Source organism: Lactuca serriola, chromosome 4 (assembly GCF_051521515.1).
Source record: "Lactuca serriola cultivar US96UC23 chromosome 4, Lser_US96UC23_V15, whole genome shotgun sequence".
Classification (NCBI taxonomy): Eukaryota; Viridiplantae; Streptophyta; class Magnoliopsida; order Asterales; family Asteraceae; genus Lactuca; species Lactuca serriola.
Genome location: NC_136411.1, coordinates 224561370 through 224578033, shown reverse-complemented (window position 1 = coordinate 224578033; position 16664 = coordinate 224561370). Strand labels below are relative to the sequence as shown.

The window sequence follows — 16664 nt, the reverse complement described above, 5'->3', positions numbered from 1 at the left end:
AATGCCAAACATCTTAGCAAACTTAACCAAACATGCATCCTACAAACAAATATCACAATTAAACAACCAATTGTATTCCTGCATAAAAGCTTTTCTATATCTATTCACAAAAGGATGCTTCGCACAAATTTTACGCAAGCCATGGAATTATATCTAATTTGATCTCCTTCCCCTAACCAAGTAGCTTCGAACCTTGTAACAGGTTTGTCTCAGATTCCAACTTCTTCTTGTATTAATGTAAGCATTATTTAACATGATCAGATATTCTTACTTCCTTTCACTACCTTCGGCCATCAACAACATTCCGATAACGAATATCGCGTCCAACTGTCCTTTATCGGTTGCATCTTGAAGCAATTGTTTCCCTGGTTCATCTTCTCCTGACAAAAAATACTTCGACTGAAATACATTAAGTAATCATACAATTTTAATATAAACAAATAAAAATATAGAAAACAAATTGCATGTGTAATTATTAGAATGCATAAAAAACAGTACCATTCCATCTTTGAATAGTATGTGTGAGTTATTCAACTTTTTGCATCAGCGGATGACTTCATCCATGTAACACTATAAATTTTCAATTACTATTTTCATTTTTAATTCCACACAAAATACAGTTTAACATCTCTCATACTCAATTTGTAAATGTTTCAAACACAAGACTTGAAAATCGTTTGTAAAATATCCAAGAATCCTCAAAACACAAATCAACCAGCTGGTGTGTACAATCAAGCTGACACCTTGTGATCCTGAGATGTACCTAAAACACATATCACACAAAACTATAAGCACGAAGCTTACTGAGTTCCCCAAAATACCACACACAAATAATTAGCCTCTCATGGCTATATCTCGATAAGGACCCTCCGATCATGTGTCTCAGTGAAGACCCTCCGGTCTCACGACTCGGGTTAGACCCTCCAATCTTGTATCTTAGTGAAAATCCTCTGGTCTCACGACTCGGTTGGACCCTCTGGTCCTATCTCAATAAATGCACAGAATAATATACAACATAAATCACAAAGACAAAATGTGTAATATCAAATATCTCAGTATAAGCACATAAGACCCTCTGGTCAGTAACACAAATAAGACCCTCCGGTCACACGGTAATTACTGTTGGATTAGTGTCTAAGTCCATAACTATTTTGGTATGTACTTGACCCGATGGTGCATGGTCCTTTTAGGTTGCCTTCACCAAAGCAACTTGATAGGATGAATTATGGAGAGAAAGGATTAAATATGATTTATTAATATATTATGGGAATAATATATTAAAGGAGAAATCATATTGTTTAATTAATATTAGTCAAGAATTAATTGGTAATTAGTTTTGTGACTAAAAGAGATTAATTAAACTTAAGGGACTAGAATTGTAATTATAAGATAATTGCAATTGGGCCATGGATTGCCTTATATTATAAGGTTGGACGAATTCTATGGGGAAACCCATTAGAAATCGTCCAAGGCCCTTAAGAAAAGGAGTCCGTGGGTTGCTTAGGGCTTAAGCATCCAAATTAGGGTTTCCTTGTTAGATAACCCTAATAGCCTCACTATATATAGAACCCTTAAGGCTCAAAAACGTGTGGAACTTCTCTTCTAGGGTTAGTACACGTTTTGGGCAGCCTCCATCCTCTCTCCTCTTCATCCTCTTGCTCTTGGTGTTTGTGAACCATTAGAGGAGTGACATTTGTGACTCTAAGCTTTCTAAATTCAATACAAGGAGGAATTGGATTGTTATTGCTACATAACAATCAAGTTAATATCTTAAACCCATTCTTATGTTAATATGATTACTTGTATGCTAGAATTAGGGTTTATAGTCTTGGATAACTTGCATGTACAATAGAGAAACCTAGATCCAAGCATTAGGGTTTGTATGAGCACATAGGATGTTCTTATGACCAAAACCCATCAATTACCACTCAGGTAAGTATAGTGAGAAGACTCACCTCGTAAGTAAAGAAAAGTATGTCTCGTACTCGAACTACCGGTCTAGACTCCGCCTATCATATATCGTTATCATCTCTAATTAATAATTGATATTAACAACCCCCCCCCCCAGATGTTAAGTTAATTCCTCTTCTAAACCCTAAAAGTCAATGGAAGTCAACAGTCCATGTTAACTTAACTTGTCGAGTGCATTTATGCAACTCATCGTGTTCCTTCTGTTCTCCAAAAACCGGGAAAGTCCGAGTCAACTCGTCGAGTTGTCTCACCAACTCGTTGAGATTGCACGGTGTCCAGAATATCGTGTAAAACCCTAACCAACTCATCGAGTTCCTTTGGCCTTTTTCTCATCCAGACGCTTTTAAGCAAACCCAAGGCTCTAAACTATAGATCTAGGGCTGAGATACCACGTAAAGCTGCAAGCTTTACGTCCATACATGGAATGTAGGGGTTAATCTTGCCAAAACATGGCTCAACAAGGAATTTAAGGCATGGAAGTTAGCCAAAGCTTGAGTCCTTAGGCCTAAGGGGCCTAATAGTGTCCAGATCTGAAGTCTTAGCTTCAAAGCAAGCTCAAAACCATAAATGACTCAAGAAGAAGCTATAAATGGCCATAAACTCTCTAATGGAAATATCTAACAAACAAGTGATCAAGGAGGTGGCTTTTTACCTTCAAATAGTTGCTACAACTAATGGATGTCGGATCTATAGACTCCTTTGTTGGATTAATGTCTAAGTCCATAACTATAATTGGTAAGACTTGACCCGACCCGGCATGGTCCATTTGGGTTGCATGGCATCATGCACTTGGATAGACTATAATGAGAGAAATAAGACACTTATAGTTATTAATATATTATAAGTTCTAGTATATTAATAATAAGAATAATAAGATTATTTAATTAGTATTGATCAAGAATTAATCTAGGATTAATTAAGTGGTCAAAAGAAGACTAATTAAATATATGGGTTGATTGTGTAAATCATCCATACTTGTATAGTGGGCTAATGCTCCATGGATAATCAAGTTGGGCTAAAACCCATAGGATGGTCCATGGATGCTCCATGGTGTATTTGAACCCATGGATCCAAGGAAATGGAAAGTCATGACAATTAGGGTTTACCCTAATTGTAACACTATATAAAGATCTTATTCTTGACAAAATCGGTGACTAGTATCATTTCTAGAAAGGGCTAGCCGATTTCATGAAGTGTAGATTTCTCTCAAGTTATTCCATTTGTATTTGGTGTTGTGTGAACCATTTGAGGTGTCACACTTGGGGCACTAGGCACTCAAGCTTCATGAAGACTTTCTACATCAAAGAGGTATGTATTCAATCTTGTTATATTCATTGTTTTGTATGCTAGATTAGGATAATACCTCGGATGTTCATATTTTCATGTATAATAGAGAAAACATAGATCCAAGGTATTTAGGGTTGCATGTACACTTAGGAGTGTTAGAATGCTCATAACCCAACAGTGGTATCAGAGCCTAGGCTTGTTTTCTTGTTATACTTGCAAAACTGCTTAAAAAATCGAAATTGTTGATGTCTGATCATCAGACTCGGCGAGTCCATCAGGAGACTCGGCGAGTCCATGCCTAAAAAGTGATCAAATCGATCCAACTCGCCGAGTTGGTTCATGCACTCGACGAGTTGGACCCCCAGACAACATAAATTCGACTTTTTTGGCTGGAATTGGACTAGGAACATTACCCTAAGATGTTTTTGAACTTATAAAATTGTTTTTGATGTGGTAATGTTCATGCTAATCCAATTTCAAAGATAATTGTCAATAGATTCATGTTTTGTATTAGTTTAAGGTTTAGACTAATTACATGAAAAAGTTTGATTTGAATTATCTTGTTCTTATGAGTTGCTTAGATTAATAGAAAAGTTGAGCGAAATAGTTGTTTTCAATCCAAATTAATCTAAGAATTGATTCTAAAATGTGTTTTTGTAACTTGTCCTCAAGTTATATGAAAAGTCACATTTAAGTTTCATAAAACTCATAAAAGTTGGCAAAGGTTACAAAATGAAGAGTCTAGTTCTAATTAAATGGTGTTATGACTCCATAATTTGTCCTCAGGTTATGGAGGACCAAGAGTCTCTTCATTAAATAATAAATTAAAAAAAAGTGTAACCTTAATTAATTCCATAAGTTATAAAATAAAGAAAAGTTAATTCTTTTATTAGTTTAAAGTCTTCCATAACTTGTCCTCAAGTTATGGAACTTGAAGAGTTTTTGGATTAAAACTACTTTAAACACATAAGTTATGGAATTAATTAGTTTTGAATAGTTTCAAAACTTGCCCTCAAGTTTTGGAATTTGTAAAGTTTTCTCTTATGAATACTTTAATTCCAAGTTAGTCCTTAGAATTTTAAAAGTTAAAATTCAACCCTTATACTTTATAATATTATAAGTTAATAATATATATATGTATAAGAGTAAAGTCCGTCTTACCGCTAGTACGCCTCATTCACGAAGCCGGTCTATAAGGTGGGTATAAGGTTGTTGCCTATAAAATGGCAACTTAATGGGTGTCCACTCTCACCCACCGCTTGCTTGACTGGTGGAGGGTCGTTAGCCGAACGGGTTTGACGGGACTAGAATTCTCCCTTCATTAAAAGTATTAATGATAAATACTAAGTAACTAAACCTTTTATAAATATCCAATCTTAGTTACTTAGGAAAATGTGAATAAGGTGTTAATCCATGAAATTACACTTTGCACTTTTTTAAGTCAGTTAGTGGAGCGTGTGTGGTTAACCGGCACACTAACTCGTATTTAAAAAGGTAGGTAAAGGGTAACTTAATGTTTATCTTAGTATCGATGGAACGTGTGTAGTTAACCGGCACATCGATTGAGGGGTAAACACTTAAGGGTACCAAGTAATTTGCATGGTTACTCCACACCTTGTTTTGTGATCCTCGGCATCCCAGTCACAAAACCTGAAGGGCACACTCGAGATTGAAACATGCCATTGAATAGTTCAATGAATCTCAAAGATCTAGGAGTTTCAAAACCAATTAAAAACCTAATAATACATTTCGTTTATCTTGGTGGAAATTGGTGAATCGTCATTCACCTACCTTCAAATATTTTATAGCTTGGATTATGGCATACCTCTTCTAAGTTATAAAATAGTTTGTTGGGTCCTAGCCTTAATATTTCATATTGGGTGTCATATTAAGGACTTAAGATCAACTATCTTGAATATCTCCCGAAAACATGTCTGGTTTAGACATTTATGATCTTCCCAAATCTCTTGAAACAAGCTTTCCTAAATGAAGATGATGTCCCTTGGAAATCATACTTCATTCACATCCTCCAATTATTCTCCCCAACCCACAAGTTCTTGGAAAGTTTAAGGTCACTCAAGCCCAATTGGCAAGGCAAGGTCTAGGTGTGGTCACATCTTGGAGATGTAGTCATATTGACAAGCCGGGAGAGTTGGGTGTCAAAGTCTTGAGAAAGTTGGTGGTTCAACTACTTTCTAAGTCACATAGTGAGTTCTTTTGGAACACCTATGAAACAGACTATGACAAGACCCTTAATGATTTTTGATAAGATCAACTTCCTAAAACTTTATGGACATTGACAATGATGACATTGGATATCTAGTAAAGCATTCTCTTCCCAATGGAAAGGGATCGGCCATAGTCAACTCGGTTGACCAAATGGTAAAGAGAAAAGCTAAGTCTGTGATAGTCTCGTGTACCATTATCAAAGGGTCCATATGTTTATATTGCCAAAGGAAGGGACATTGGTTACGAATCTGCCAAATTTACCTAAGGATGTTGAAGTCAATAAGTTTGACTCTACTTCAGGTAAAGTCCACTATCTAACTCTGCTAAGTTTCTAATCTGAGATTCTTGATACATGATGTGACTGGGTCACATGTTGATGTTTTAAGAATCAAAGAAAAGTAAAGAAACTTAAAGAAAGAATATGTTGAATCTGATCGCGTAGATGGATTTCTATCGCGTAGCTTGAAGATCGGATTCTTGAGCTACTTCTTAGGAGTTATGAGATATTGCTTAGGAATAGATAACAACAAGTTTTCATATGGATTGTAAGGATAAGTTTTTCCACAAAGTTTTAAAATAAAAGAAAATTTTATATTTTATTTATTTTAAAATATCCTTACAATGGCATTTGAGGAAAAATTGTTGCTTATATGATTCCATTAATAGCAAGAGTGGAAATATGAATTTGATTCTTTCATTTGTGGTAATGTCTAAATTTACCAAATAAGGAAAGATTCTCATCACCCAAGTTTCAATTGGACCGGAACTTGGAATGAGAACTTTCAAGTATTGGAAAATTAAGACTAACTACTTGTTCACATGGATGTGTGAGTCAAGTAACGGACTAAGGGATTGAGTACACATTCTTGTGCACTGATTAAGTCCACCACAAAAGATCGATAAGATTATTCGTCATAATTTACTAAAGCTTAGTAAAATATGGTTATACTTACAGGCTAAAGTATAATTCTGAGACATTGGAAAAGTTTCAATGTAAGGTAGAGCGAATAAGAAGAATCAACTTAGGCAGAAGGATAAAAGTTTCTCAAATCTGAAAAGATGGGAGAGTACTTTAGTATCAGTTTTTGTGATCATCTTAATGATTAAGAAACCATATCAAAGTTAGTTCTCTAAGGAAATCTTAGTGTATTCTTATGACTAAGAAGAGGAACTTGAATTGTTGAAATGGTTAAATCAAGAAGATGAGTTATACTTCATTCCAATACAAGTCTTAGAGTCATACTCCAAGATTGTAACTTGAGTGACATGTCGTAAAGAAGGTTTAAAACACTTGTCAAATGTAAGAGTAAAAGTTTTCTACTCTTGTACGTTTGAAATTGGTAAGTTGTGATGTTTTGGATAAAACAAAGACCAACTTAGGCTAATTTTGTGAAGTGTTTGTCTTGATTAGAATCCACACTATCTCTTGAATAACTGACAAGAAAGTCTTATATGTCAAGAGGACAGTGGGAGTCTTAAAGGTCTTGAAAGTCTCAAGAACTAATCAAGAAGAGAACCTAAAGTTCTTCACCAGCACACGACTTGGGGTTTATAACCTATCGTGTTGACATATTCTATGCCCATTCCATTTAAAGTTGGCTTTGCATATGAGTTCTTAGAGTTCTCAATGTGTTGCACAACAACTTGGAAGCAATGGCAGGCCCTTGAGTCGCCAGGTGGCAAGAAGTTAAGATTGAGTTCAATCCATATGAGTTTGGATTTGTCATTATCCTTGTCTTGTGACTATGGTTTTGACAATTCACATGGATAAGAACACATACACCAGTAAATCTAAGTGTCATAAAGTTTCTCTCCGATTCATGAAAATGATGGTGAGGAAACACTTTCACTAAGTAGATTTTAGCTAGATAGCAATTGTGATATCTACATTCTCAAGGTCGTTAGTGGAGCGTGTGTGGTTTACCGACACACTAACCTAGACTTGTGAGAAGTGGCAAAAAGGTCTAACCATTATGATTACGGCATCCCTCTTCATAATTGTTTAGACCGCAAGTGTGCTATCTAAGGGAAGGTGTATGATTTTGATAAAGTTTTATCAAAACAATCTAGTATCAGAAATCTAAACTTTGGTAAGAAAGTCAGCTGATTTCTGAGTACATGTCAAAGCTAGTGGGAGCATAAGTGTTATGCTAATAATCATCATGTTAGTAGGAGCATGATAATTATGATAAATATTGCAAGTTAGCAATGTTAATTATACAAAACAAAAGGTTTCAATTGGGAAAAGTTGTTTTGCTATAATTAAGGGAGAGGAAATTATACTTCCTCTCAAATCTATAAGCTTAGATCGTGAGGTTTTAATCATTTAGTCAAGGATATATATATATATATATATATATGAATTTCATGTTGGAATGGCTCAACATAAGGAAATTTTGTATATGGGTCCATTATTTGCGTTCTAAAATTCGATTATGATTACGGCATCCCTTTTCATAATCTGAATTATGAGAACTTGGCAAATAGAAATGGAAATGTCATAGCAAAAGACTGGTTTAGTCTTTATGTGAGACATCATGAATCGTGTCCCATATGCTTCGGATATAGGATCGATTACATGTGCTATATTCATCCTTTCTAAAATTTTCCAAATGCATGGGGCATTAAGAAGGGAAAAGGTTTAGAACTGGATATGACTAAAAGGATTAAACAATTATCGAGGACAATCTAAGGTTTACCAAAGATTGGGTGCTCAAGGACAGTTGGAAGTATAGTGATAATTCTGGAAGGACCATATTGACATAGTCTGTAAGGAGGCAACTCTTGTTCAGAAGGGATAAGTCAAAATGAAATCTGGAAATGTTTCAAAGTTAGAATTTTCAATCTGTTTGAGATTAGGAAACTTAATGCAAGAAGGTTGTTTCTAAGGAGCTGATCTCCTTTGGAATACTCTGTAATGATTGTTGTCAAGTCTTTCTAACTTTGTGCATAATCATTACAAGAAGATCAATGCATATAAGTTTAGAATCCAACAGATTTCAGTAAATGACATGAATTTGGAATTCTTGTATTTGCAGTAAGGATTCGGGAGTGTGAAAAGAGAATCATTGAAGTTATGTTCAGTGGATCTAGTTCACAAAGTAAAGATCATAGACAAACATAGTATGCATACTTGGTGTATGGCATGACTAGTGTTTAGAAAACATAGTGTACATGCTTGGAGCATGGGACAACTATTATTTTAAATTCAAGAATAAAGTTGATAGCTGAAACAGTATACAATGAATAATGTGTAATCATATGGTGATAAATAAAAGGTGTTTTATTTATGCTCATAGGTTTTGATACCATATTGGATTCAATTATTATTGTGTTTCATTTTGCACGTTTTGACTTCCAGAATAAACTAGGTTATTCTTCCGGGATGACTAAGTTATTCAAACCATCCATAGTCGGTCATATGTTGGAAGTAGATATGAATTAAGACTGTCATGGGTTGGTTTGTAGAGGTATAAGGGGTTGGACAAAGGGCTACAACACTCATGAGTGCTCATAAGTTCTGAGTATTGGATTCAACCCACGCTCATTAGAATCACTTCATGGATTTTATCACGACTGATCATGAGACGATAATATCTTATATTCTTCAAACCTAGAGATATGAGTTGTTACTATGAGTTGGTTGTACATTGATTGCACGAAAACGCATTTGGTAACTCAGTGCTATAAAACGTGCCTTTGTGTATGATTCAATAAGTAGTAGAACAAGCCATATGAGTCGAATTTTATCCATTCATTTTACCTTCGGGATAAAAGCGATATCTGTGGGCCCCTCGATGATTTGATGATGACAAATGGAAGTGCTCGGTCGGGCCAGGACTGATTTGATTTGTTCAATTAGTCAGTCGTCATAAATCGGAAATCGGGAAACAACAAATGGACAGAGAGAATGATTATAATCCATGTCTCAGTTCATATGATATCTAGAATGGAGGAATATATGATCCCTTATCTAATGGACAAGTCATTGACAAAGGTCAAAGTTCATCGACAAGGTCAGAGTTCGATAGAAGCTTTTGAGAGCTACGATTGCCAGTTGGTTCCTGAAGTCATACGCAATAATAGTTTTAGACTTATCCAAGTGGGAGACTGTTGGATTAATGTCTAAGTACATAACTATAATTGGTAAGACTTGACCCGACCCGGCATGGTCCATTTGGGTTGCATGGCATCATGCACTTGGATAGACTATAATGAGAGAAATAAGACACTTATGGTTATTAATATATTATAAGTTCTAGTATATTAATAATAAGAATAATAAGATTATTTAATTAGTATTGATCAAGAATTAATCTAGGATTAATTAAGTGATCAAAAGAAGACTAATTAAATATATGGGTTGATTGTGTAAATCATCCATACTTGTATAGTGGGCTAATGCTCCATGGATAATCAAGTTGGGCTAAAACCCATAGGATGGTCCATGGATGCTCCATGGTGTATTTGAACCCATGGATCCAAGGAAATGGAAAGTCATGACAATTAGGGTTTACCCTAATTGTAACACTATATAAAGATCTTATTCTTGACAAAATCGGTGAGTAGTATCATTTCTAGAAAGGGCTAGCTGATTTCATGAAGTGTAGATTTCTCTCAAGTTATTCCATTTGTATTTGGTGTTGTGTGAACCATTTGAGGTGTCACACTTGGGGCACTAGGCACTCAAGCTTCATGAAGACTTTCTACATCAAAGAGGTATGTATTCAATCTTGTTATATTCATTGTTTTGTATGCTAGATTAGGATAATACCTTGGATGTTCATATTTGCGTGTATAATAGAGAAAACATAGATCCAAGGTATTTAGGGTTGCATGTACACTTAGGAGTGTTAGAATGCTCATAACCCAACATCCTTATCGTTCCAAGCTCATAGATCTTCGAGTTTCTCCAAGGAATGCACCAAAACACACTCTCTTAGCCATACACACTCTCAAAATGGAAGGTAGCTCGATTAGGGTTTGTCTCTGGTGATTAGGTGATAAGGGAGGTGGGGTAGAGGACTTAAGGTCCTTTATATAGGCTGCAAACCCTAAACACTCAGCTCCAACTCGTCGAGTTGAGTACACCAATTCGTCGAGTTGGTTTTAAAGTTCACATGGCCATCTCAGTCCATACTTGACGAGTTGGGGCCTCCAACTCGTCGAATTTCCCTATCAATATGAATATAAAACAATATAAATTTATACCTGGGAGTCGAGATGTTACAATCCATATCAACAGTAAATGGACGAAAGCATAATCGATTTGCATGTGTAATTATTAGAATGCATAAAAAAAGAGTACCATTCCATCGTTGAAAAGTATGTGTCGGTTGTTCAACTTTGTGCATCTGCGGATGACTTCATCCATATCAACACTAAATGGACAAAACCTTAATCGATTTGTGTCCATGGTTTGATATATTGCTTCCGATGTTGCAGAATCTCTAAAGAGTTTGCAACGATAATTTACAAATGAAAAAAATTCATCTATTAAACACAAAATTAATTACAAATACAAATATAATAGAAGTATTGTACACGAAACTTACACTAATTGGTACTTAAAAGTATCGATTGGTGATTTTCCCCCAACCATTGTTACTACTTTTTCGATCATTTGAAATGGAAAAGCAGTAATCGTTGTTCCTTGTTGTCTTGTTAGCATTCTTTCTGATGAAGAAATCGTTGCTATGATGTTGAACTACTTCGAGTGTCATACAGATGATGCAAGAATAAGGGTTTTAGGGTTATTGACCACCGTCTCATAATTTTGATGTTTGGGAATGGATTGTAGTTGATCTATCGTCGAGAAACTGAAACGACGGGATGTCTCTGAGTCCAAATTATGGCGCCTAAGTGTTTAGACTATGAATTGACCTAATTGCCCTTATACATACAAAGCTTAATATGTAAATGGTAAGGGTATTTTCGTCAATACTTATCGACGATTAGGGGGTTACGGATCGAGTGCCTCCCATGGCCATCGGGGACATCTGATACGTTCTGAATGATTGAAGCGGTGAAACGACGGCATGACATCAGAACCATAATGGCGCCTAAAAAACATATAGTGCAAAAAGACCAAAGTGCCCTTGAAATCATTCCAAATATGTTATTATTAAGGGTATTTGTCAAAGAAAATTATTCAAACATTATAACCTTTTATGGGTCAAAGTGGAACTTTGAAAATTTAAATGAAAATGACGAAGTTAAATAAAAAGATTGAAGGAAGTAGGATTCAAGCCTGTGACTTCGGGAAAGATGAAAGACACGTCGTCCAGCTGAAAAGTAACTTATGTTTCTTAAAATTGAATAACTGTAATATTATGTTCATTAACGTGGCAATCCATGACCCAAATGTCATCCAAGGTGAAAGGTCAAAGTATATGGTTTAGGCTAGGCAATACATGTATAGATGAGTTAGGGCATTTGAGATTGTTATTTGGAGTCTTGTTAATTTTGGTGTTTTCGGTCTAGGAAGGTTTTCAGTCAGGGTGTGACTAAAAACCTGTTTTCGGTCAATGTATGTTGGTATAAATAGGTGATCAGGTTGTCATTTGTCAGTAGTTGTTCACTGTGGTTTTCGGTCCATTGAGTTGTATCAAGAGGTTTATGGTTTTAAGCGTATGCAATCTTAATTTCAATCATTCTTCTGCTCATCTTCTTCTTTATTTCATTTGCTTGATTGATCATTGGTGAAGATCCTTCCATCAAGGACCTTACAATTGGTATCATAGCTTCAAACCGGTGTCAATTAAGCTCATTATTTAGTTCTCGGCCTCACAAGCATTTGTTCATCACGTTCTCGGTCACTAAAAGCTTGTTTTTGCTAAAATTTTGAAGATCAGATTGGAGTTTACATCGTGTGGAATCAAGATCTATTTGGAATTCAGCTTGATGGTTAAATTCTTACAGTTTTCGGCTTGATCTTCATCAACCGAAAACTCATATTCAACCGAAAATTGTTCTTCAACCGAAAACTCTTGAATCTTCAGAAACTGAAAACTTTTGCATCTTCAGAAACCAAAAACTCTTGAATCTTCAGAAACCGAAAACTCTTGAATCATTCAGAAACCGAAAACCTCATTTCTTCAACCAAAAACCCATTTTTCTTTGAGTTTTGGTTTATTTTTCAAGTTAATTTCTATTAAAAATTAAAAATTAAAAATATAAAAAAGTGGAATCTCAAAACATGTCTGCTCATCATGAATTGGATGTTATTATACGTACCACTTCTCGAATTCCCCGGTTGTTATCAGCAGACGGATTTCCTGAATGGAAATATCGGATTGAAAAATACATCAAGATGAAGGATTTTAAGAATTGGAGAAGTATTTTGAGAGGTCCAATCCGCATCACAACAACATTGGAAGATGGCACTATAATTGATAAGCAAGTTGAGAACTATGGCATAACAACATTGGACCGATGATGATTTCGAGAGAGTCGAGGAACAGGAAAAGGCTCTTGCCATACTCACTATGGCATTATCCCCAGAAATTGCTGAAGGTTTCCGTGAGTACACTTCAGCAAAGGAATTATGGGAATCATTGATCGAAGTATATGAATGAAATGAAGACATGAAACAAAGTCACCAAGACATGTTGCGACAGAAGTTCAACATGTTTAACCATGTATTGGGGGAATCTCTTGAGAATCAATTGCAAAGGTTTATCACACTTACCACCAAGATGAGCTCTGCTGGTGTTATGGTTACAAAATCTGAGATCAACCAGAAGCTGTTGAATTCTCTACCAAAATATTGGGATATGAATGTCTCAGTGATAAAGAAGACCAAAGATTTGAATCGTTTGAGTTTGGCTGAAACAATGGTGATCATTAAGGCTTGCGATCTCGATGATAAGCAAAGAGATGTTAATCATGTTAATTCATACTCCTCTGCAAATCTTGGAATCCAAACCACCAACAACACTGCTTTTTCAAGTTTCTCTATTCCTCAAGTTTCTCAAGTATCTCATGTTCCTCAAGTTCAACCCTATGTGACTCATCAGCCCACTTCATACGTCTTCCCATCAATGCAAAACATTCAAGTTTCACAACCTCGATCTTCTCTTCAACAAGTTGGTTATGTTGTTGTTTCATCCTCAAATGCACCTATTCAGGCTCATGGAAATAATCCTCAATCTTCATCATTGAAAGAAAAAGAAGAAAATATGGCCCTCTCCACTGGTCTAGTGAATTGTTACAATGCTTTTGTGGCCGAAGAACTTTCCCCACAATTATCATTTGCTGACCTATATCAAATCCATCCAGAGGATGTAGACGAGATGGACATCATATGGAAAATGGCTATGGCTGTTTTTAGGACAAAACAATTCTCCAAGAAAACAGGGAAGAACAATTGGACTGTGAACTCTGACAAGAAAGTGGGGTTCAACAAAGGAAAGATGAAGTGTTATAATTGCCATGAACCTAGACACTTTGCCCAAGAATGTCCGAAACCTGACCGAAGAGAGAATTATAAGCGATCTATGGTGCCGGTGAATAACAACAGGGGATCCTCTGCAAACAATCAGACTGCAAACTTGGCTATGGTGGCTCAATCCTTTGATTGGGAAGACCAGATTCAGGCTCTGAATATTTTAGGACCTAAAAATGCACATCTTGCCCAGATCAAGGATGGTGAGGAAAAAGAAGCAGAGAAGGATCCTGAAGAGGAAATGATGAATCTTCAATTTTCATTCATGGTGCAAACCACTCCAGAGCCTGCCAAACCCGAGGTCAGTGAAAATAGTTGCTCTCAATCTTGTATGAAAACTGTTAAATTCTTACGTGAACAAATTGAATTAATTAAGAGAGAGAATGAGGACCTTAAGTATGAAGGCTATACTCTTAGGAAAAATCAAAAGCCTTTGAAAACTCAATTAGAGAACAAAACAAAAGATTTTAAGAAATTGCAAGATGATTACAACAACAAGTGTGAGAATTATGATCATCTAAAAAGAAAACTTGTTGCTGTAACCGTTGAACTTGACGCATTGAAAAAACGATTTGAAAATGTTGAATTTAATTTTAAAAAATACAATGGGACAAGTGAAATAGTTGCAAAAATGATCGAGGAACAAATGCAGTGGAAGGACATTACTCGTGGTAACCATAGAAAAGTAGGATTAGGTTTTGAGAGTGTCCCTCCTCCCTTCAATCATAATTAAACTGCTATTCCTTTATCTCAAGAAGAAATTGACAGAGTACCTTTCTTGGTTTATGGGAAGCCAACCTTTGAACAAGCAACACAGTCTAATGATAAAATTTTGGATACTAACATTTCTACCTTAAGTGCAAACGTGTCAGTAGCTCAGGGGGAGCAAGAAGCTGAAAAGTCTAAGTCGAATAATTATGTATCTAAATTCGGTGTTGAATTTTGTGATGAGTCTGTGTTAAACTCAAAAACTAATATCTTTGTTTATGGTGGTGTGTTGTTTTAGACTGATAATTTTGAAAATAATGATGTTGTTTCTGATAAAGTTGCTAAATCTGGTTCAAGTGCTTCTACATCTTTTACGTTTGCTACACAATCTAGTACTTGTTCTTGCAAATGTGAAAATGCTAGAAAAGATAATAACAGCCAGAAATATGACAAAAGTAGTACCAAGTCCAATGATAATAAACAAATTTGCTTCAATCGTGGTACTGTTGGTCATATTGCCCGAAATTGTCTCAATCGGATGTTTGTGCATTACTTGTCACAAACAGGAGAGAATAAGTCTAGAGGACGGTCTTTAATTAGAAAGTCCTCAAGAACTCGCTCTCTAGATGATGACTGGAAAGTAAATTAAAACAAGAAAATGGCAGTTTTTCATAAGAACAAACAGGTTTTTAATAAAATCACAAACAGTTTGCCAAAATGGACCAAAGCTAAGCCAAAGTCGATTTCGTCAAAATGCAGGTCTGGTTCTTCAACTTCTTCAAGTATAAAATCCACCTGCTCAAAGCAAACTGAAAAGAAAATTGTTTCAAAACCTAAACATCAACGGGTGCCAAAATTAAAGTCTAATCAGTCATCATCATCCTCTGTATCTGCTGTAAATGAGAGTTTAAATTCAGGAAAATCAAAAGATAAATATGTGAACGTTAAGGGTCAACCCAGGACTGTAATGACCTAGGTCCCCAAATTTAAATGATTCCGCTCATCGTGAAGGGACAGTTGCGAAGGAATGTCGTCAGACCCTGGTATGTCGACAGTGGCTGCTCCCGGCACATAACAGGAGATATCTCCCAACTACACAACATTCAGACCTTTAATGGGGGATATGTCTCCTTCGCGGGTGGAGAAGGCGGAAAAATCATGCAAAAAGGAACGGTCACCAATGGAGTGATTAGTTTTGAGAACATCAACTATGCTCCTGAGTTGAAGCACAGTTTATTGAGTGTTTCTCAAATCTGCAACAAGGGTTATTCGACACACTTCACCGATAAGGAATGTGTAATCTTAAAGCCTGGCATTGTCATCCCAGAGGAGTGGATTCTCGTCAAATCAAAGCGGGATGGGAATGCCTACATCATTGACATGAACAGCAACATACCCGATGAAGTCACTTGTCTCTTTTCAAAGGGCTCAGAACAAAATGCTATGTTGTGGCATCGTAGACTTGGCAATGAAAATGCAAAGAATCTGAACCGTCTTGCCAAAAACGAAATGGTCCGTGGTCTACCCATCAGAGACTTTATCACTTTTGAAAAATGTGTGTCATGTGCTCAAGGCAAACATCATCAAAAGCCACATCTGCCAAGGCAGGTCAACTCCATCAGTCAGGTGCTCCAATTGTTGCACATGGACTTGTTTGGTCCGGTCAACGTCCTCAGCATCAACCGAAATTCGTATTGTCTTGTTGTGATAGATGACTTCTCTCGCTTCACGTGGGTCTTCTTTCTATCCAACAAAGCTGGGATCGATGACCTTATCAAGAAGTTCATTGTAATGATCGAGAACCAAACCAACCACCGAGTGAAAGCGCTTCGCACAGATAATGGAACAGAATTCAAGAATGTTGTTCTTAATCATTTTTGCGCTGAGAAGGGTATTATGCATCAATTTAGTTCTGTTTGGACACCACAACAAAATGGTGTTGCTGAGCGGAGGAATCGAACGTTACAAGACGCAGCAATGACGATGCTATGTGATCCTAAACTTCCAGTTTTCTTTTAGACAG

At 36.1% G+C, this 16664-nt stretch overlaps 1 protein-coding gene across 1 annotated transcript; it reads right to left on the bottom strand.

Moving 5' to 3' along the window:
- Window positions 1-267: 267 nt before the first annotated feature.
- LOC145099204 (putative F-box protein At1g67623) lies at window positions 268-11158 on the bottom strand. The gene is made up of 3 exons (XM_079036798.1): window positions 11043-11158; window positions 10796-10937; window positions 268-399 (listed from the first exon to the last, which is right to left on the bottom strand). The coding sequence occupies exons 1-3, from the start codon at window positions 11156-11158 to the stop codon at window positions 268-270; spliced, it is 390 nt and encodes a 129-aa protein (XP_078892924.1).
- Window positions 11159-16664: the final 5506 nt, after the last annotated feature.